Source organism: Equus asinus, chromosome 2 (genome assembly GCF_041296235.1).
Source record: "Equus asinus isolate D_3611 breed Donkey chromosome 2, EquAss-T2T_v2, whole genome shotgun sequence".
NCBI classification, from domain to species: domain Eukaryota; kingdom Metazoa; phylum Chordata; class Mammalia; order Perissodactyla; family Equidae; genus Equus; species Equus asinus.
This window is the reverse complement of record NC_091791.1, coordinates 147,697,832-147,712,500: the sequence shown is the minus strand read 5'-3', so window position 1 is coordinate 147,712,500 and position 14,669 is coordinate 147,697,832. Positions and strand designations below refer to the sequence as shown.

Sequence of the window (14,669 nt, the reverse complement as noted above, 5' to 3'; positions counted from 1 at the left end):
GCACTGCTGTACAGCAGACCTCTAGAGCTTATTCATCTTACTCAACTGAAACTTCATGTCTGTTGACTAATAACTCTTCATTTCCCCCTCCCCTAGCCCCTGGTAACTACCATTCCAGCCTTTGAGTTTTTGAATTTGACGATTTTAGCTACCTCATATAAGTGGAATCATGCAGTACTCATCTTTCTGTGTCTGGCTTATTTCAGTTAGCATGATGTCCTCAAGGTCCATTCATGTTGTTGCATATTGCAGAATTTCATTTTTAAGGCTGAATATTATTATATTATATGTATAAACTACATTTTGAAAATCCATTCATCCCATTGATGGATGTTTAGTTTGCTTCCACATCTTAGCTATTGTGAATAATGCTGCAATGAACATGGGAGTGCTAATATCACTTTGAGATCCTCATTTCAATTGTTTTGGCTAGATACCCAGAAATGAGATTACTGGATCATATGGTAGTTCTATTTGTAAGTTTTGGGGAACCTCTGTACTGTTTTCCATAGTGGCTGCACTATTTTGCCTTTTTTTTTTTTTTTAGGAAGATTAGCCCTGAGCTAACATCTGCCAATCCTCCTTTTTTTTCATCTGTGCCCATCTTCCTCCACTTTATATGTGGGACACCTGCCACAGCATGGCTTGCCACGCAGTGCCATGTCCGCACCCGGGATCTGAACTGGCGAACCCTGGGCCACCGAAGCGGAACATGTGAACTTAACTGCTGCACCACCAGGCCGGCCCCTGCACCATTTTGCATTTGTACCAACAGTGTGTAAGGGTTCCAGTTTCTCCACATCCTTGCCAACACTTGTTGTCTTTTGTTAAACTATTACTTCTTTGTTTTTTTTTTTTGATTGGCACCTGAGCTAATAACTGTTGCCAATCTTTTTTTCCTCCCCAAATCCCCCTAGTACATAGCTGTATATTCTAGTTGTGGGTCCCTCTAGTTGTGGCGTAGACTACTACTTCTTGAATCATATTCATTGTTGTTCCCTCAGTATTAAAACTGGCACTTAGTGGATTCTCATCCATGTGTAAAAATCACAAGACATGAGAGCTTTCTTCAGATCTCTCAAGGGCTGTCTTGTATTTACATTGTCTGGGGAGTAGAACTAAGACCAAAGAGTAGAAGTTACAAGAAGACAGACTTTGGTGCAATAAGGAGCTATCAATGCACCCAAGGGAGGTGACATTTGTTCATAGCAGTAACAGTGGCTCATTATGGCATGAAGACCCACTTGGTTTGTCAACTCTTCCCTTTCTAGCCAAGAATTCCTGTAATAGAGAGTTTTATGGAACAAGAGTCCCACACGCAGACGCCTGCAGGGACCAGGCAGGCATGTAAACTAGTGAGGCAGGCTGAGCATCAGATAATTGGGAATGGTGGGAACTGTGTGGAAATAAAGTGTGCATGCCTTCTAAAAGGGGTAGCTCCTCCTTGGCTCCAGCCAACAGCTGCTGTGCAAGATTGTAGGTTCAGCACTGCCAAACATTTCAGTTTTTCAAGGGAAAGCAGAAATCCAGATTCTTATGTAAAATTTTCCAACTTAAAAAACAGTAAGTGGGTCAAGAAACCATCACTGTGGCTGGATATGGACCATGGGTTGTTCATCTGTAACCTTTGTGTAGTGTGTATAGTAGAGGATGTTAAAGCCTCAGATGTGAAGACAGTTTCTTTGAGAGGCTGCTCCAGGTTCCAGTCAGTTTGCTCTCTTTGGGCCTGCAAACGCACTCTGCCTGTTCCCAGCTCAGGCCTTTGGCCAGCCTGTCTTCACAGCAAGGAAACTCTGTGGCTCAGGCCTTTCTCCCGGGACACTTCCTGCCATTGTTCTTCCCCCATCAGACCCTGTCTTCCCAGCGCACCTTCGGCATTGCCAGCACTTGGATATCTGCAGCAGTTGGTCACTGTCCAGTGGTCTCACGGTTTGTCTTATCTGTTTAACTGAGTTGTAAGTTTCTCAAAGCAGGGGCTTCTATTTCACACATCTTTCCTATCATTTGGAGCATGGTGAGGGGCACATAGCAGGTGCTTGATAAGAACTCTTGGTTGACTGTCGCTAGATGGCCATCTTACTCAGTACTTTTGGCATCACTCTTAGTAGGAGATGAAGTAATAAAGAGGAGGCTACCACCTTTTGAGTACAGAATCGAAAATCAAATCAGTAAGGCCCGTTCAGAGGTTGAATAAGCATGTCTTTCATCTACTGTTGACCTGCTGCTCTCAGAGCTTTTAGGAGGAAAATGGTGCCCAGTGTGTTTCTTCCATCACAGGCTTTGTCTAATCTTTTCCCACCAAAGATACAACAAAACAACTAGTTAGTTGTGCCCTGGTTTGGATTCCTTGATTAGGGATGGATTCTGATCATAAGCTATGGAGCCATCTTTTTAAGGTAGAAGTGAGGAGACACCTTTTTTACAAAGATTGTCTAAAAGAAAATTAAAGCATTTTGTTTTAACTGGTTATGATTATCTATTTTCTATTCCTTCCCTTTTATTTGAAGCACATTTTGTTTGTTTCAGAAATCTCTTTTCTCCCACATCTGTGCAGCAACATACAATATAAACAATTCCCAGTCATCTGTGATAATGGGTATTAGGTACACTTTGGATATCGGAGTTTGCTAACTGTCTCCAGACTTTCTTTTAGCAAACTTTCCCCACTTTTTGGTGAAAGTTGTACTAAGCATAAATTGCCAAAATAGTAGGTCTTCTCTATGTTCCCTGTTACATTTGCCTGACAATTGTTTATTTACTAAGTTTCAGTGCAATTTTGTTACAAAGACAGGGAACTCAACCATTCTTTGAACAAACATTTAATGAACCCCTACTGTGTGCCAGACCCTATTTTAGCTGCTGAAGATACAATAGGGAAGAAATTCGACAAGGCCCTTGCTCTCTGAAGCCAATCTTCTACTGGTGAGAGATAACCACAAACCAATGAACAACTGAACGCATGAGAAAATTGGAGGGTGATAAGTGTTGAGAGAATAAAACAGGATGGAGAGAATGAGTGTGTTGAGGGAGTTACTCTAGATTGGAGTTGAGGGAAGGTCTCCTTGAAGCTGTGACATCTGAGACTTGAATGACAAGGAGGTGGCAGCCATGTCAAGATCAGGGGAAGAGTATTCTAGGCCAACAAAACAACTACTGCAATAAAGACTTCAGGCAGGAGCCTGTGTAGGGTACTGGAGACACAGCAAGGAAGTCAGAGAGAAAGGGAAGTTAGAAGTAGCAAACAGAATTATTATACAAATGAATTTATTCAACAATGTGTAAATGTGTATGGCTATGATCCTGTAGATCTCAGAATTTGTGACATGATTTCAGGATTCGATTCAGTAATTATCTACGATTCACAGTGGAGAAAGTCAATGTTCCAAAATCTATGTTGACATATCCTGCTTGGAAGCTCAGATTTCCCATGGATAGGATGGAACACGAGTAGTATTTTAGGAAAACAGCGTCTGGTGTTATATTCTTAAATTGAATTTGCTTTGGAAGTAATTACACATGCAATTAACGTAGTAAGAAACAACTTCCTTAATCCTTTAATATAATAATTGCTCTCAAGGATTATAAGAGCTTACAGACAGATGGGGCATCCTGTTAAAGTTAACCGGACAGAGAAGAAAGCTGTTATGGACAAGGTTTCAGATTTTCCTGGATTTTTTTACACAACAGAGACCTGATGCATTGCCAGCACATAACAAGCCAGAACCCTGGATCCGGAGAGCATGTGTGATGTCCAGCCAACACAGAACTACTCTCCCTCCCAAAGGTGGTCTCCAAATCTGCTGTCGATTTTGGCAAGATTTTTATATCACAATTGAAAACAGATGCCCTTTCTCTTCTTGTCTGAGTGACTACTGTTCACGAGGTGTGAGCCATGGCAATCTCCCACGCACCTTCAGAATGCCCAGCAAGAGTCCTCATTAGATAGTCCTAATCATAAGTCCTGCTGGGAAATACTCGGCAACAGAGAAAGATCCAAAGAGGTGCCAGGCTTGTGAGGTTCTGCTAATCTGCTCGGTGTGTTTGGAATGTTTCCTGTTACAAATTAAAAACTAGTCCTAAGGTTTAATATAAAACACATCTCTCTGGACAGTTTCTACTTTAGAATTTTAATCCTAAAGGAAAGTATTTAATCCTAAGGGATTGTGTAATCCTAAAGAAAAACTAAGCATACGCTCCCTAATGGACTAAATTGAGTTTTATTACAGGATATAACCCTGAAATGTGTTTATATTTTATATATATGACATTGAGAATCCAGAGAATAAAAAATCACTGTAAACTCTTGATTAAATGAGACTTATATTCATAATGACTGAATATAATGTGTGTACTTTGTTTGGATCCTGATATAAATCAAGTGAAATTTAAATAACTGGGAAAATTTAAATATGGACTGAATATGAGACAATATTAAGGAATCATTGGTAATTTTGTTAGATGTGATGATATTGAGGTTATGTAAGAAAAGATCCTTACTTTGTAGAGATGCACACTCAAATATGTAGGGAGGAACTGTCACATCTTTAATTTATTTTAAGACACTTCAGCAAAATATCAATTGAAGCACATATGGCAACATGTTAATAATTGTTCAATCTAGGTGATGGACTTATGGAGTTCACTGTAGTATTTCCTTCACTGTTCCGTATATTTGAAAATTCTTATAACTTGAAGTTTAAAAAAACTCTTTAGAATCGGAGCATGGTCCAGTGATTTGTCAGCTAAATAGCGCTATTTTAGTGGGTGTTACTTTGTTGTGCCTTTTGTGCTGCAGCCATATATAGTAGTGGACCTGGAAGCTGGATAATTTTTTCATAAATGGGACATTACGATAAATATGAACCAATATTCTCCCTCACTCCCCACCCCTGCTCTGATTTTGTAACTTGGTTTAAGATGATGGGAGCTACATATGTGGAATATGAACAAACACATGGACAAAGAAAACAGTTCAGTGGTTACCGGGGGAAGAGTGCTGGGGGGTGGGCACAGGGGTGAAGGGGAGCACTTGTGTGGTGACAGTCAAGAAATAATGTACAACTGAAATTTCACAATGATCTAAACTATTATGAATCTCAATTAAAAAAAGATGATGGGAGCTGAAGCAGTTCAAAAGTAACACTGAAACATATGGAATTCTAAAGCCAGTATTTCAAACAGTTTGTCTCAACCTCAATTTAAAAAAAGAACAATCTTAAACCACAGTTACCAAAGTCATTTTCCTTCCTTTCAAAATGTGTGTTCTACATCTCGGATTATATTAACATATATAAAATTATTGGCACCATCTCAGGCACATACATGTCAATCAATGGTCCATCTTTTTCATTCTCTGTCCAGAGATTTTGAGGAGTTGTTGTTGTGAAATCTACCTGGGCTGTTTCTTCAGACTGTGTTTTTGCTGACGCTGTCTGCCAGTATTGGGTGTTGATAAGACTTGTTTACCTTGATACCCAGACCCTAAAATAATGAATATTCCCATTTCCATTGAACTTATTGATGGAAATAACAAATTCACATTGTAGTGTGGGCTACTTCACACAACCTGGCTACTGATGGAACAAAACACGTTGTGTTTTTATTCCCACCTACATTTAACTTGCAAGTTCTCTTTATTCTTATTTTTCATCCATACTTGGTGTCAGTAGTTGCAGATTCAATACCAAAGGGAATCTTGCTGTCCCCTTTCCTCAGCCTCAACACTTTAGTAAGCTAAAGTGAGCACTGGCAGCTCATTTTTTTTTTTAATAAACAACAATGCCTATATGGAGGTATCTTGATTTTGAACTGGTGTTAAAAATAAAAGTCCTAATCGTATCATCAGCAGCAGCAAACACTCACTGAGCTCCTGTCATGAAAGGCACTGTAGAAGGTGCTATGGGTGAAAGATTGTAGTGGTGGACTCCACGGAACTAGAAGACCTGGTTTCTGTCTTCAGCACTTGACAAACTTTGCAGAGATGGGAGAAACAATCACTATGGAAGGTGCATGATAAACACCAAATGAGTGCTATGGACTGCAAGTGTGGTTTCCAGCTGTGACCATCATGGCTTCATGGAGCACATAAAATTTAAGCTGAACCTGCAGAAAGAGGTAAAATTTTGACAGGGAGAGGAAGAACAAGAAACTATTTCTGTGTGGACTAATGAGTATACCCAGAAGCAAAGAGTGTTTAGGTAACTACAACCAGGTCAGTTTGGCTGAAGAGTTCCTACCGGGACCGAGCATGTTGAGTGCAGGAATTTGGATCATGGTAGACACTGGGGAAGCAGGAAAGATTGTCGGTAGTAACTTGAGTAAGGCTATTTGTTGTTAGGAGCTCAGTCAGACAGTACTGACCTCAAGGTAGGTTGTTGCAGGGAGGAGAGATTAAGACTGGAATATCAATTTGGAGACCACTGCAAGATAGTTCAAGTGGCAAAAGGAATAAAAATGTAAATTTGGATAATAACAGAGGGAACAGAAGGGGACGGTGATTATTACTAGACACATTGTGAAAGAAGAACCAATTAGATTTGATGACTGAATTTAGGTCCTCTTTGAAAGAGAATAGGAAAATTCACACAAATTTGCACCATTTCATTGATGAAAGCAGTTAACTGTAAGTTTAATATACCTAATATGACTCAGTTGTGAAGCTTTGAAAGAAAACTTTCAATTCTTTATTAATTTATAGGAAAGTTAACCCCACCCTTATAATTACTAAACTTTTACGGAAATCCTAAGAACGGCTATTCACTTCCTCTAGCCTTGGCAGCCTTTTTATCCATCTCCAAGAGTTAGGAGGACAGTGCTGTGAAGGGGGGAAAATTGTAACCTGAAACTTTAATAAAATTATCGGTTCCTAAGTGGAATTTAAAAGCACTTCTGAAAAAGTAGGAGAGAGGAACCAGGAGGCAGACCCTGGAGGACGGTGACATGCAGAAAAGGCCACCTTGAAAGGAGATTCAGTGTCCTTCAGTGGAGGGACAGAGCCAGCTCCAGGTAGCTCTTCAAGGAGGGAGCTGGGGAATAAATCATCTGACCTCACTCTCTTCCCTCGCATCTCTTGCTGATCTTCTCCCTCTCTCCAATCTAGATGGCAAGGCAACACCTTGGTGTAATCCATACAGGTGAGCCTCCGGGGCAGATAGCGGGGTGGAGAAGGGCAGAGGGTAGAACTGGGGGTGCAAACAGAAGGTAAATCACAGTTTCTACCCTCTTTACAAATATAACAATATGGGGGGATGCTTGGTGGAAGTTCTTCATAGAATCATAAAATGTTAGAGCTGGAAGGAAGTAATTCTCAACTTCATTTTAGAGATGGAGAAATAAAGACCTATAGAGGTAGCAACTTGGGTCAGTTACTTGTTACAGAGCTGAGAAGAAATGACAGACCTTTTGATTCTCAGCCCTGGCTCTTTGCAGTAGGCCAGGTACCTTCCATATATTTTCCAGAATTTTCCCAGACCCACTGCACCAGCTCAGCCACTGTTCAGCATGGGAGAAATGGTAAGGAGGTCTCAGTTGTTATTCAAGGGAATGTGTGAGTATAGACACAGTCACTGCAGTAGGACATGTTTCTGTAACTGAAGTTAGAGTCATTGTAGACAATCTGGAAAGTACAGAATTGTGTCAAGGGGAAAATAAAATCACCCATAGTGTATCACAGAGATAATAACTGTTAACATTTTGGTGCTTTCTTATAATTTTGAGAAATTAAAAGGTACACAAATATGTGTATATCTGAATGCAAAATTAGTATCAATTGTACATATAGCTTTGTGTCCTGTTTTTTCAGTTAATAATGAACAATTTCCCATGTAGTAAGTTGTCTTCGAATCTGAGTTTTAATAGCAGTAATATTTTTTAATGGATGTAGCATAATTTAAAAAATATTTCCTGTTATTAGACATTTGGATTGTTCTTTATTTTCTGCTATGATAATGCTGCAGTATATATTTATATCCACATACACACGCATATTTATTCAGTCATGCATCGCTTAATGATGGGGATACATTCTGAGAAAGGCATCATTGGGCAGTTTCGTTGTTATGCAAACATCATAGAGCAGACTTACACGAACCTAGATGGTATAGTCTACTACACACCTAGACTATATGATATTAATCTTATGGGACCACCATCATATGTGCAGTCCCTCTGTTACTGACCAAACATTGTTATGTGGTGCATGACTGCATATATGTGTGTGTGTATACACACACACACACACACACACACACACACATATACACACAATTAATTGTGCTTATCTCTAGGAGACATTTTTAGAAATGGAATTGCCAGCATAAGCATTTTCATTGGTCCTTTCTTGTTGATCACAGTGGGAAGAATGTGGCTGTGGGGTCAGACATCCCTATCTATTCTGCTTCTGCCACCTTCTGGATGTGTGGACTTAGCCATGTCACTTCACTCTGCTGAGCCACATTCTCTTATCTGTTAAACAGGGATTATGCTGCCCATCCCCAGTGCTGTGCTGAGAACTACATGAGATGGTGCCTTTAAAAAGCCTGAAACATAGGGAGTGCTCAATGCATGTTACCTCTCCCTTCCTATGGGATGAGTCAGTTTGCATGCACGTGTGCACACATTTCTGGGTGTGTCTAATGAAGTGAAGAAAATATACATATAAGATTGTATTCAGTATCAAGAAAAAAGTAAAGTGCTCTTGAAAAGAGACAAATTTAGACTATAAAGAATTCTTGAATGAGAGACGTATTTAAAGCCTAAGGTATTGTTAATGAAGACAGAAATAGAAGTCCTCAGTAACTGGGTTTCTCTTTGCACTGGGCTGTCCAGTAACTATTTCTAACCTTGCTCCCTATCCCCTTCCATCCTAAGTGCTCATCTTCAAACTCTACCAGCGGGCAAAGCACGTGTACAGTGAGGCTGCTCGAGTGCTCCAGTTTAAGAAGATATGTGAAGAAGCACCTGACAACATGGTCCAGCTGCTGGGGGAGTTAATGAACCAGAGCCATGTGAGCTGCCGGGATATGTACGAGTGTAGCTGCCCCGAGCTGGACCAGCTGGTGGACATCTGTCGGTGAGGCTGAGAGAGCACCATGGCGGGGGCTGGGGGATGCTGCTAAAGAACCTATTTAAAGAAAAAAAAGCAACATTTTAATAATCTTGTAAGTGAAAGAAGATCCCTCCCTACTTCCTATAGAAGGGGTTGGCTATGATATAGAGCTGAACTTGTTCTGTCCTGAATATCTGTAGGATGAAAGACTGGAGACCTGACTCCATGGCTTTATGAGGCTCCAGGTTTAGAGTCAGTTCTTTGCAATATCCTGAGGAAGACTTTTCCATCTTTGGATGATCTGGCATTTCAGGGAGCTCTTCTCAGACATGGACCCTGTTGTTACTTCCTCATGATGTTTTAATCAACGGTGTCCACTACACTGTGGCTGTGCCAGCATCTCCTGTTTGGTGTCCTAAGTTTACTAGTTTTATTCAAAAGAAGGGAGAAAACGAAAAGAGGGCCTCCAGCCTCAGAGCAGTGGATGAGGGCAGGCTGCTGAAGGAATTACTCAGAGCCAGCATTTCCTGTCTTCTGCGTTTAGGTTAGGCAATTTTGGGGACTAAGGACAGAAGAAAGCCCAGTGGCTAAACGGTCAGTTGAGACACAAATGTAAGAAGGAAACTCTTTCACAAAGCCTGAGAACAGCTTCCTTATGATTGCTAAAGAATGGGGCTAATAGAGTGGAACGGTCCCTTTACCCAGAAGGAGTCTCACTGACCCTGGGATAACTGAAAGGGAAATGGGAGAGCTCTCTAACAGCCACATGTTATTTCCCCTGTGAGAAGGAAATACAGCTCTGCCTGCACTTAGTCATGAAAACGTAACTGACCACTTGGCGCCTGTGGCTTGCCTCACTCATGGCCACACTCTCGGCCTGAAAAGTTTCAATCAAGTAAGCCCAATGATCACAAATGGCATGTGTAACCCAACTTGTCGAGAGACTTGAACACAGCATTCACAAGAATTACTCTGCTGCTGTTGGTGTCTGCTCACTAATTCCCAAAATCGTTCCAGAGCTTGTTTCATTATAAGTGCTCTTTTCTGAAAATATCAAGGGCCCAGTGAATGGAAGGGACAAATATTGTTCAGTTCTAGAAATAAAGGAAGTGGGATGGTTTGTGCAGAAATAGGAAGAAATGTCTGCCTGGAAGGTAGTGGGATAGTTTGAATCCCACCTAAAAAGCACCTCAGGGGCATTTGCCAACCTCCTGGCATTCTCAAATGAACTCTCTTTTCCTGGGATGGTCAACTAGCTCTTGCTCTTAGGGAACTTACATACTCATGGGGAAAGAGGGAAATGACAATTAAAAATAAGTTGAGTGGTGGTGATAAATGCTATGAAAAAAAAAATAGAGGGGATAGAGAGTACCAGGGTTGTGTGGGTAATCTTTATATGGAGTGGTTGAAGAAGGCCTCTCTGAGGAAGTGGTACTTGAACAGAGCCTTGATGGAAGTGAAGAAATGAGAGCAGCAAGTGGATAGGCCTTGAAGTGGGTATGTGGCTGTTGCGTATGAGGAACAGCAAGAAGACCAGTGTGGCTGAAGGGCAGTAAAGGAGGGAAAGAGTAGTAGGTGATGAAGTCAGAGAAGTGGTGGAGAGCCACACCTCATGGGCTCCATAGGCCATTGGAAGGACTCTGGCTTTGGGCAGAGAAAGGTGGCAATGGAAGTGCTGAATGATTCTATGCCAGATATGCCTTGAAGGAAGATTCAAGGCAATTGCTGTGTGGGTGAAAGAGAGGAATCAAGATGAATCCTGGGTTTTTGGTCTGAGAAAATTTCCCTGTTTCTGTTAAAGCCACATTTTTGGAATCCAGACTTCACATTTCTGGGTCACCCTTATCTTATAGTACCATAAGATATGGGAGCAGGAAGAGGTCTTAGAGCTCCCAGAAGGCACTAAGAGGTAAGTGATTTGAACAAGTTAACATCGTGAGTCAGTAGGAAAGCCTAGCTCCCGATCCAGTGTTGTTTGCCACACCTGTCCCTCTCCCCTTGGGCTATCCTGAGATGTGATAACATTTGAATGTGGGTCAGCTTTTACCTATTTTCTTTCCCTAGCTTTAAGGATGAAGGCTTTAGTTGTCATAGTTTGCAGGATTTGAACATGGAGCGAAGCCATACTGAGCAGGCAGGCAGTATGTGGAGTAGGATGGAAACGGGGCTGGAAGTGAGGAGGGTTGAGTTCTAGCTCTGCCTCTTCATTCTGAGCTCTGCGATGTGGGACTGTTGCCTTGCTTTATGATCTCCAGGGTCTCTTTATATCCTAGCTGTCTATAGGTCTATATATTTTTTAAAATGTGGGTCTAGTGAAAGATTTAGTGGCTGTGCCTTAAAAGGGTTTTGGAGAGCACCTTTTATTTATTTATTTTTTGTTTTTGGAAACTCTTTTTTTTTTTTGGCTGAGGAAGATTCACCTGAGCTAACATCCATTGCTGATCTTCCTATTTTTTGTACGTGAGCTGCTGCCACAGCACGGCCGCTGACATGTAGGTCAGCACCCAGGAGCTGAACCCAGGCTGCCGAAGCAGAGCATGCTACTAGGATGCTGGCCTAGCCTTTCTTAATGGCAGCTAAAGTGTTTCTGTGTAGCCCATTTTCATCTGCTGCTTATTTTTGTGAGGAAAATTCAGTTGTGTTTAGTAGGGGGAACTTATTCCCTCTTTTATGGTAGCTTTTGTTTGGAAAGCCAATTGCTAAGTATCAAAATTGATTTCTACTTATTCCATAGCCATATAGAGACCATATTTCCCATATTGAAAGATTATCTTTTGGCATGTGAAAGTGTTGGCCAGAATACTAGTCTGGTCCTTAAGCTTCTTATATAATCAGTTTTTTCTTTGCTGTCACTATGACCAACAGAAGATATTCTCCAAATATTCCAGTCGGTTGCTAGTTACTAAAAGCTCCTAAGTGGCAGAGCAACCTCAGAGGAGGATGGCCTGGGGAAATTAAGTAGATGCATTATTGGTGCCATTCCTTCCTTTAGTCAACAAATGCTTTTCAAGAGGGTCTTGGGGTCCCATGTGAAATTGTAGTTTAAACTCTGGCACTTTCTTTTGAGTGGACATATGAGAGAAGAGGCAGGAACACAGAAGAATGCAAAAAGATAGTGGTAATGTGGAATGGCTAAAAACTGGGGAGAGAAAGACAGATAGTAGAAGAGAAGTAAATGGTAAATGTGGGGAAAGGTTCAAACAAAAAATGGTGACACTTTTAAGCCCTCGTTCCTTCTGAAGCTTTATAACTATATCACTGGGCCTGGCAGAGCAAGTGTTGGATGTGCTGGGAAGGGCCCTGGCAAGGCCTGCTGGGCCGCTGGTGCCATGAGCTCAACCTCTGGTAGAATATGGTTTTAAGAATCACCACCTCCAAACTTCCCTGTCCCACTTAAAAATATTAACACCAATAAGGAAGGTGTGATTAAGACTGGGTAGCCTGAGAAGGCTGGTTGCCTTTGGGAGACCAGAAGAGGGAGGAGGGGAGCTGAAACGGGTTCAGGGAGGAGCACTGCCAAAAGCAATCTTTCGATTACCTTGGTCCTGGTCCACTTGTGGCTCTTTAAAATTCCTGTAGTCTTCCTGAAGGCCTGCTTGGAAGCTATTTGTGTGAAAAGACAACTCACTGATTGAGTGAATGAAGGATTCCGATGCCCAGAGAACACTCAGGGCACTACGTACAAGCTAAAATCTTAATGTGAGCTGAGCTAGACCATATTCAACAGGCTTCTCTAGGTAGCTAACCTGTAAGACAACGTATTGGAAGCTACTTATGACCCAAGTGGAGAGAAGAGGGGGGGAAAGGGATAGAAGAGATCACCAATGCTTGCTGTCTTTTCAGTTGAGCCTTTTACTGTTCTTTAAGAGAAAATCAGTTTAGAATCCAAAGAAAGGGCCAGGAAGGGAGAAGGAAACTACACTTATGCAATTAGGCTGTTTAATTTTTATGAAGTTAATGTTAGAAAACCTTAATTATGTGAAATAAAGTATAATAATGAAGGAAAAAGATGAAGCTTGCCCAATTATAAAATAAGTCTTTTAAATGAACAAAATATAAATTTTAAGAAATGGCTAGATTTCAAAGTTAGATTTACTGAGGAACACAAAACAATTTGAAATGAAGTCAATTGTATGTGAGACAGCTCATTCGTTATTGGTTTCCCTGGGTATACTTAAGAAAAAATAGTCAATGCCTTTTATTTCTGCTTGACACTTGCTGAAATTAGAGAGGACTCATTGCCGCATTATTGCCCAAGATATTAAGAAAGATGAATGACAAACTTTAAGAGACCAACAAAGGTTACAAAAGTTAATTCATTGTCTTCGTCAGAAGTCTTTCCATAGTCTTTCCATGCTCCTCAGCCTCTTGCACCCATTTGCCTGACCAGGTCAGAATGGGGAAGAATGAAGTGCAAATGTGTGTGTGTGTGCTCTTCCCCCATGATCTGAAGTGCTGGTCTGCAAACTTTGCCAAGAGGAAGGGAGAGGGCCATTTCAGCTGCCCTTGGGGACTCCCTTCTCTTTTGGCCTCTGTCTTCCACTTATTGGCCCCCTCCCAAAAAATATATACATATATGCCATTTGCTGGGACCAAACCAGCTGGTCTTCAATGGAGTTCAGTGGCTTACCTTTCTAAAATAGACTTGTAGTAATATTTTCTTATACTTTCTCATTTGAACAGTATTTGAAGTCTTTGGTTCTTAAATCTAAAGTAATCTGAAAGTGTTTCTAACCTGGCTGTAAAAATCATAGAAATTGTTCTGGAAGTTCTGTTTTCCTGAGATTCTAGTCAGAAAATTCTAGTCTTCAGAGCAGAAGCTAGAAGTCTTTCCAGATAAAGAATATATTACTGACTGCTTATATTTATATATAATATATATGTGAGCTGTCTCACATGTAATTGACTTGGTTTCAAAAGTGTTTTATCTTCCTCAGTAAATTATATTTTAAAATTTAGCCATTTCTTAAAATTTACCTTTTGTTCATTTAAAAGAGATATTTTTTAATTGGGTAAGCTGCATCTTTTTCCTTCATTATTAAACTTTGTTTCAAGTAATTGAAGTTTTCTAATATTAATTTAATTAAAAAAAACAGCCTGAGTATGTACTTTGATATTTTAAAACAAATATAATAATCCAGCAGCCATTTATCAGAACCAAGCAAATGCCTAGAATTACGCTGGGCTAGGATTAGAGAGATAGATATAACCTGTCCCTACATTCAAGATTTGCTGCATTAATTCATTTAATATCCATTTGTAAATATTAAAATATTTACTTATTTTGAAATAAACAAAATTGAATTGAAACAAAAGGCCCAACTCTTTGCTTTCCCTCTTTGTAGCTTGTGGGAAAGTTGCGTCTTCCTGGATGCCCCGCCCCACACACCATTGTCCTGTGCCTTTTACCTTAGTAAGTGCTGTATGGTCATATCAGTTCATTTAAAAGTAGGAAATTTTAGTCAGGCTCTATTGGAGGCCTGGAAAGTTAGTTACATGGATACAATTTTCAGTGATAAAGGATCAAAGGGGACATTCTTTATAATCCCCATCTCTCATCTGCCTGAGCCTTTTTTTTGTAGATCATGCTTTTTAAGGCAGAGCTTGCTTTTGTTGTTTTGAC

The 14,669-nt window shown here is 40.6% G+C and overlaps 1 protein-coding gene across 7 annotated transcripts in view; it reads left to right on the top strand.

Annotated features, from left to right (window-relative positions):
• GALK2 (galactokinase 2) overlaps positions 1-14,669 on the top strand; it is a 121,889-nt gene that overhangs the window by 101,211 nt on the left and 6,009 nt on the right. For 4 of the 7 annotated variants that reach the window (XM_014852699.3, XM_014852678.3, XM_070501787.1 and 1 more), the window contains one exon: positions 8,869-9,070. In XM_014852699.3, the coding sequence (XP_014708185.3) occupies positions 8,869-9,070 (202 nt within the window). Of the gene's footprint in view, positions 1-7,099; positions 7,134-8,868; positions 9,159-14,669 lie in introns of all 7 variants that reach the window. The other 3 variants (XR_011499562.1, XR_011499560.1, XR_011499561.1) reach the window with 2 other exon arrangements.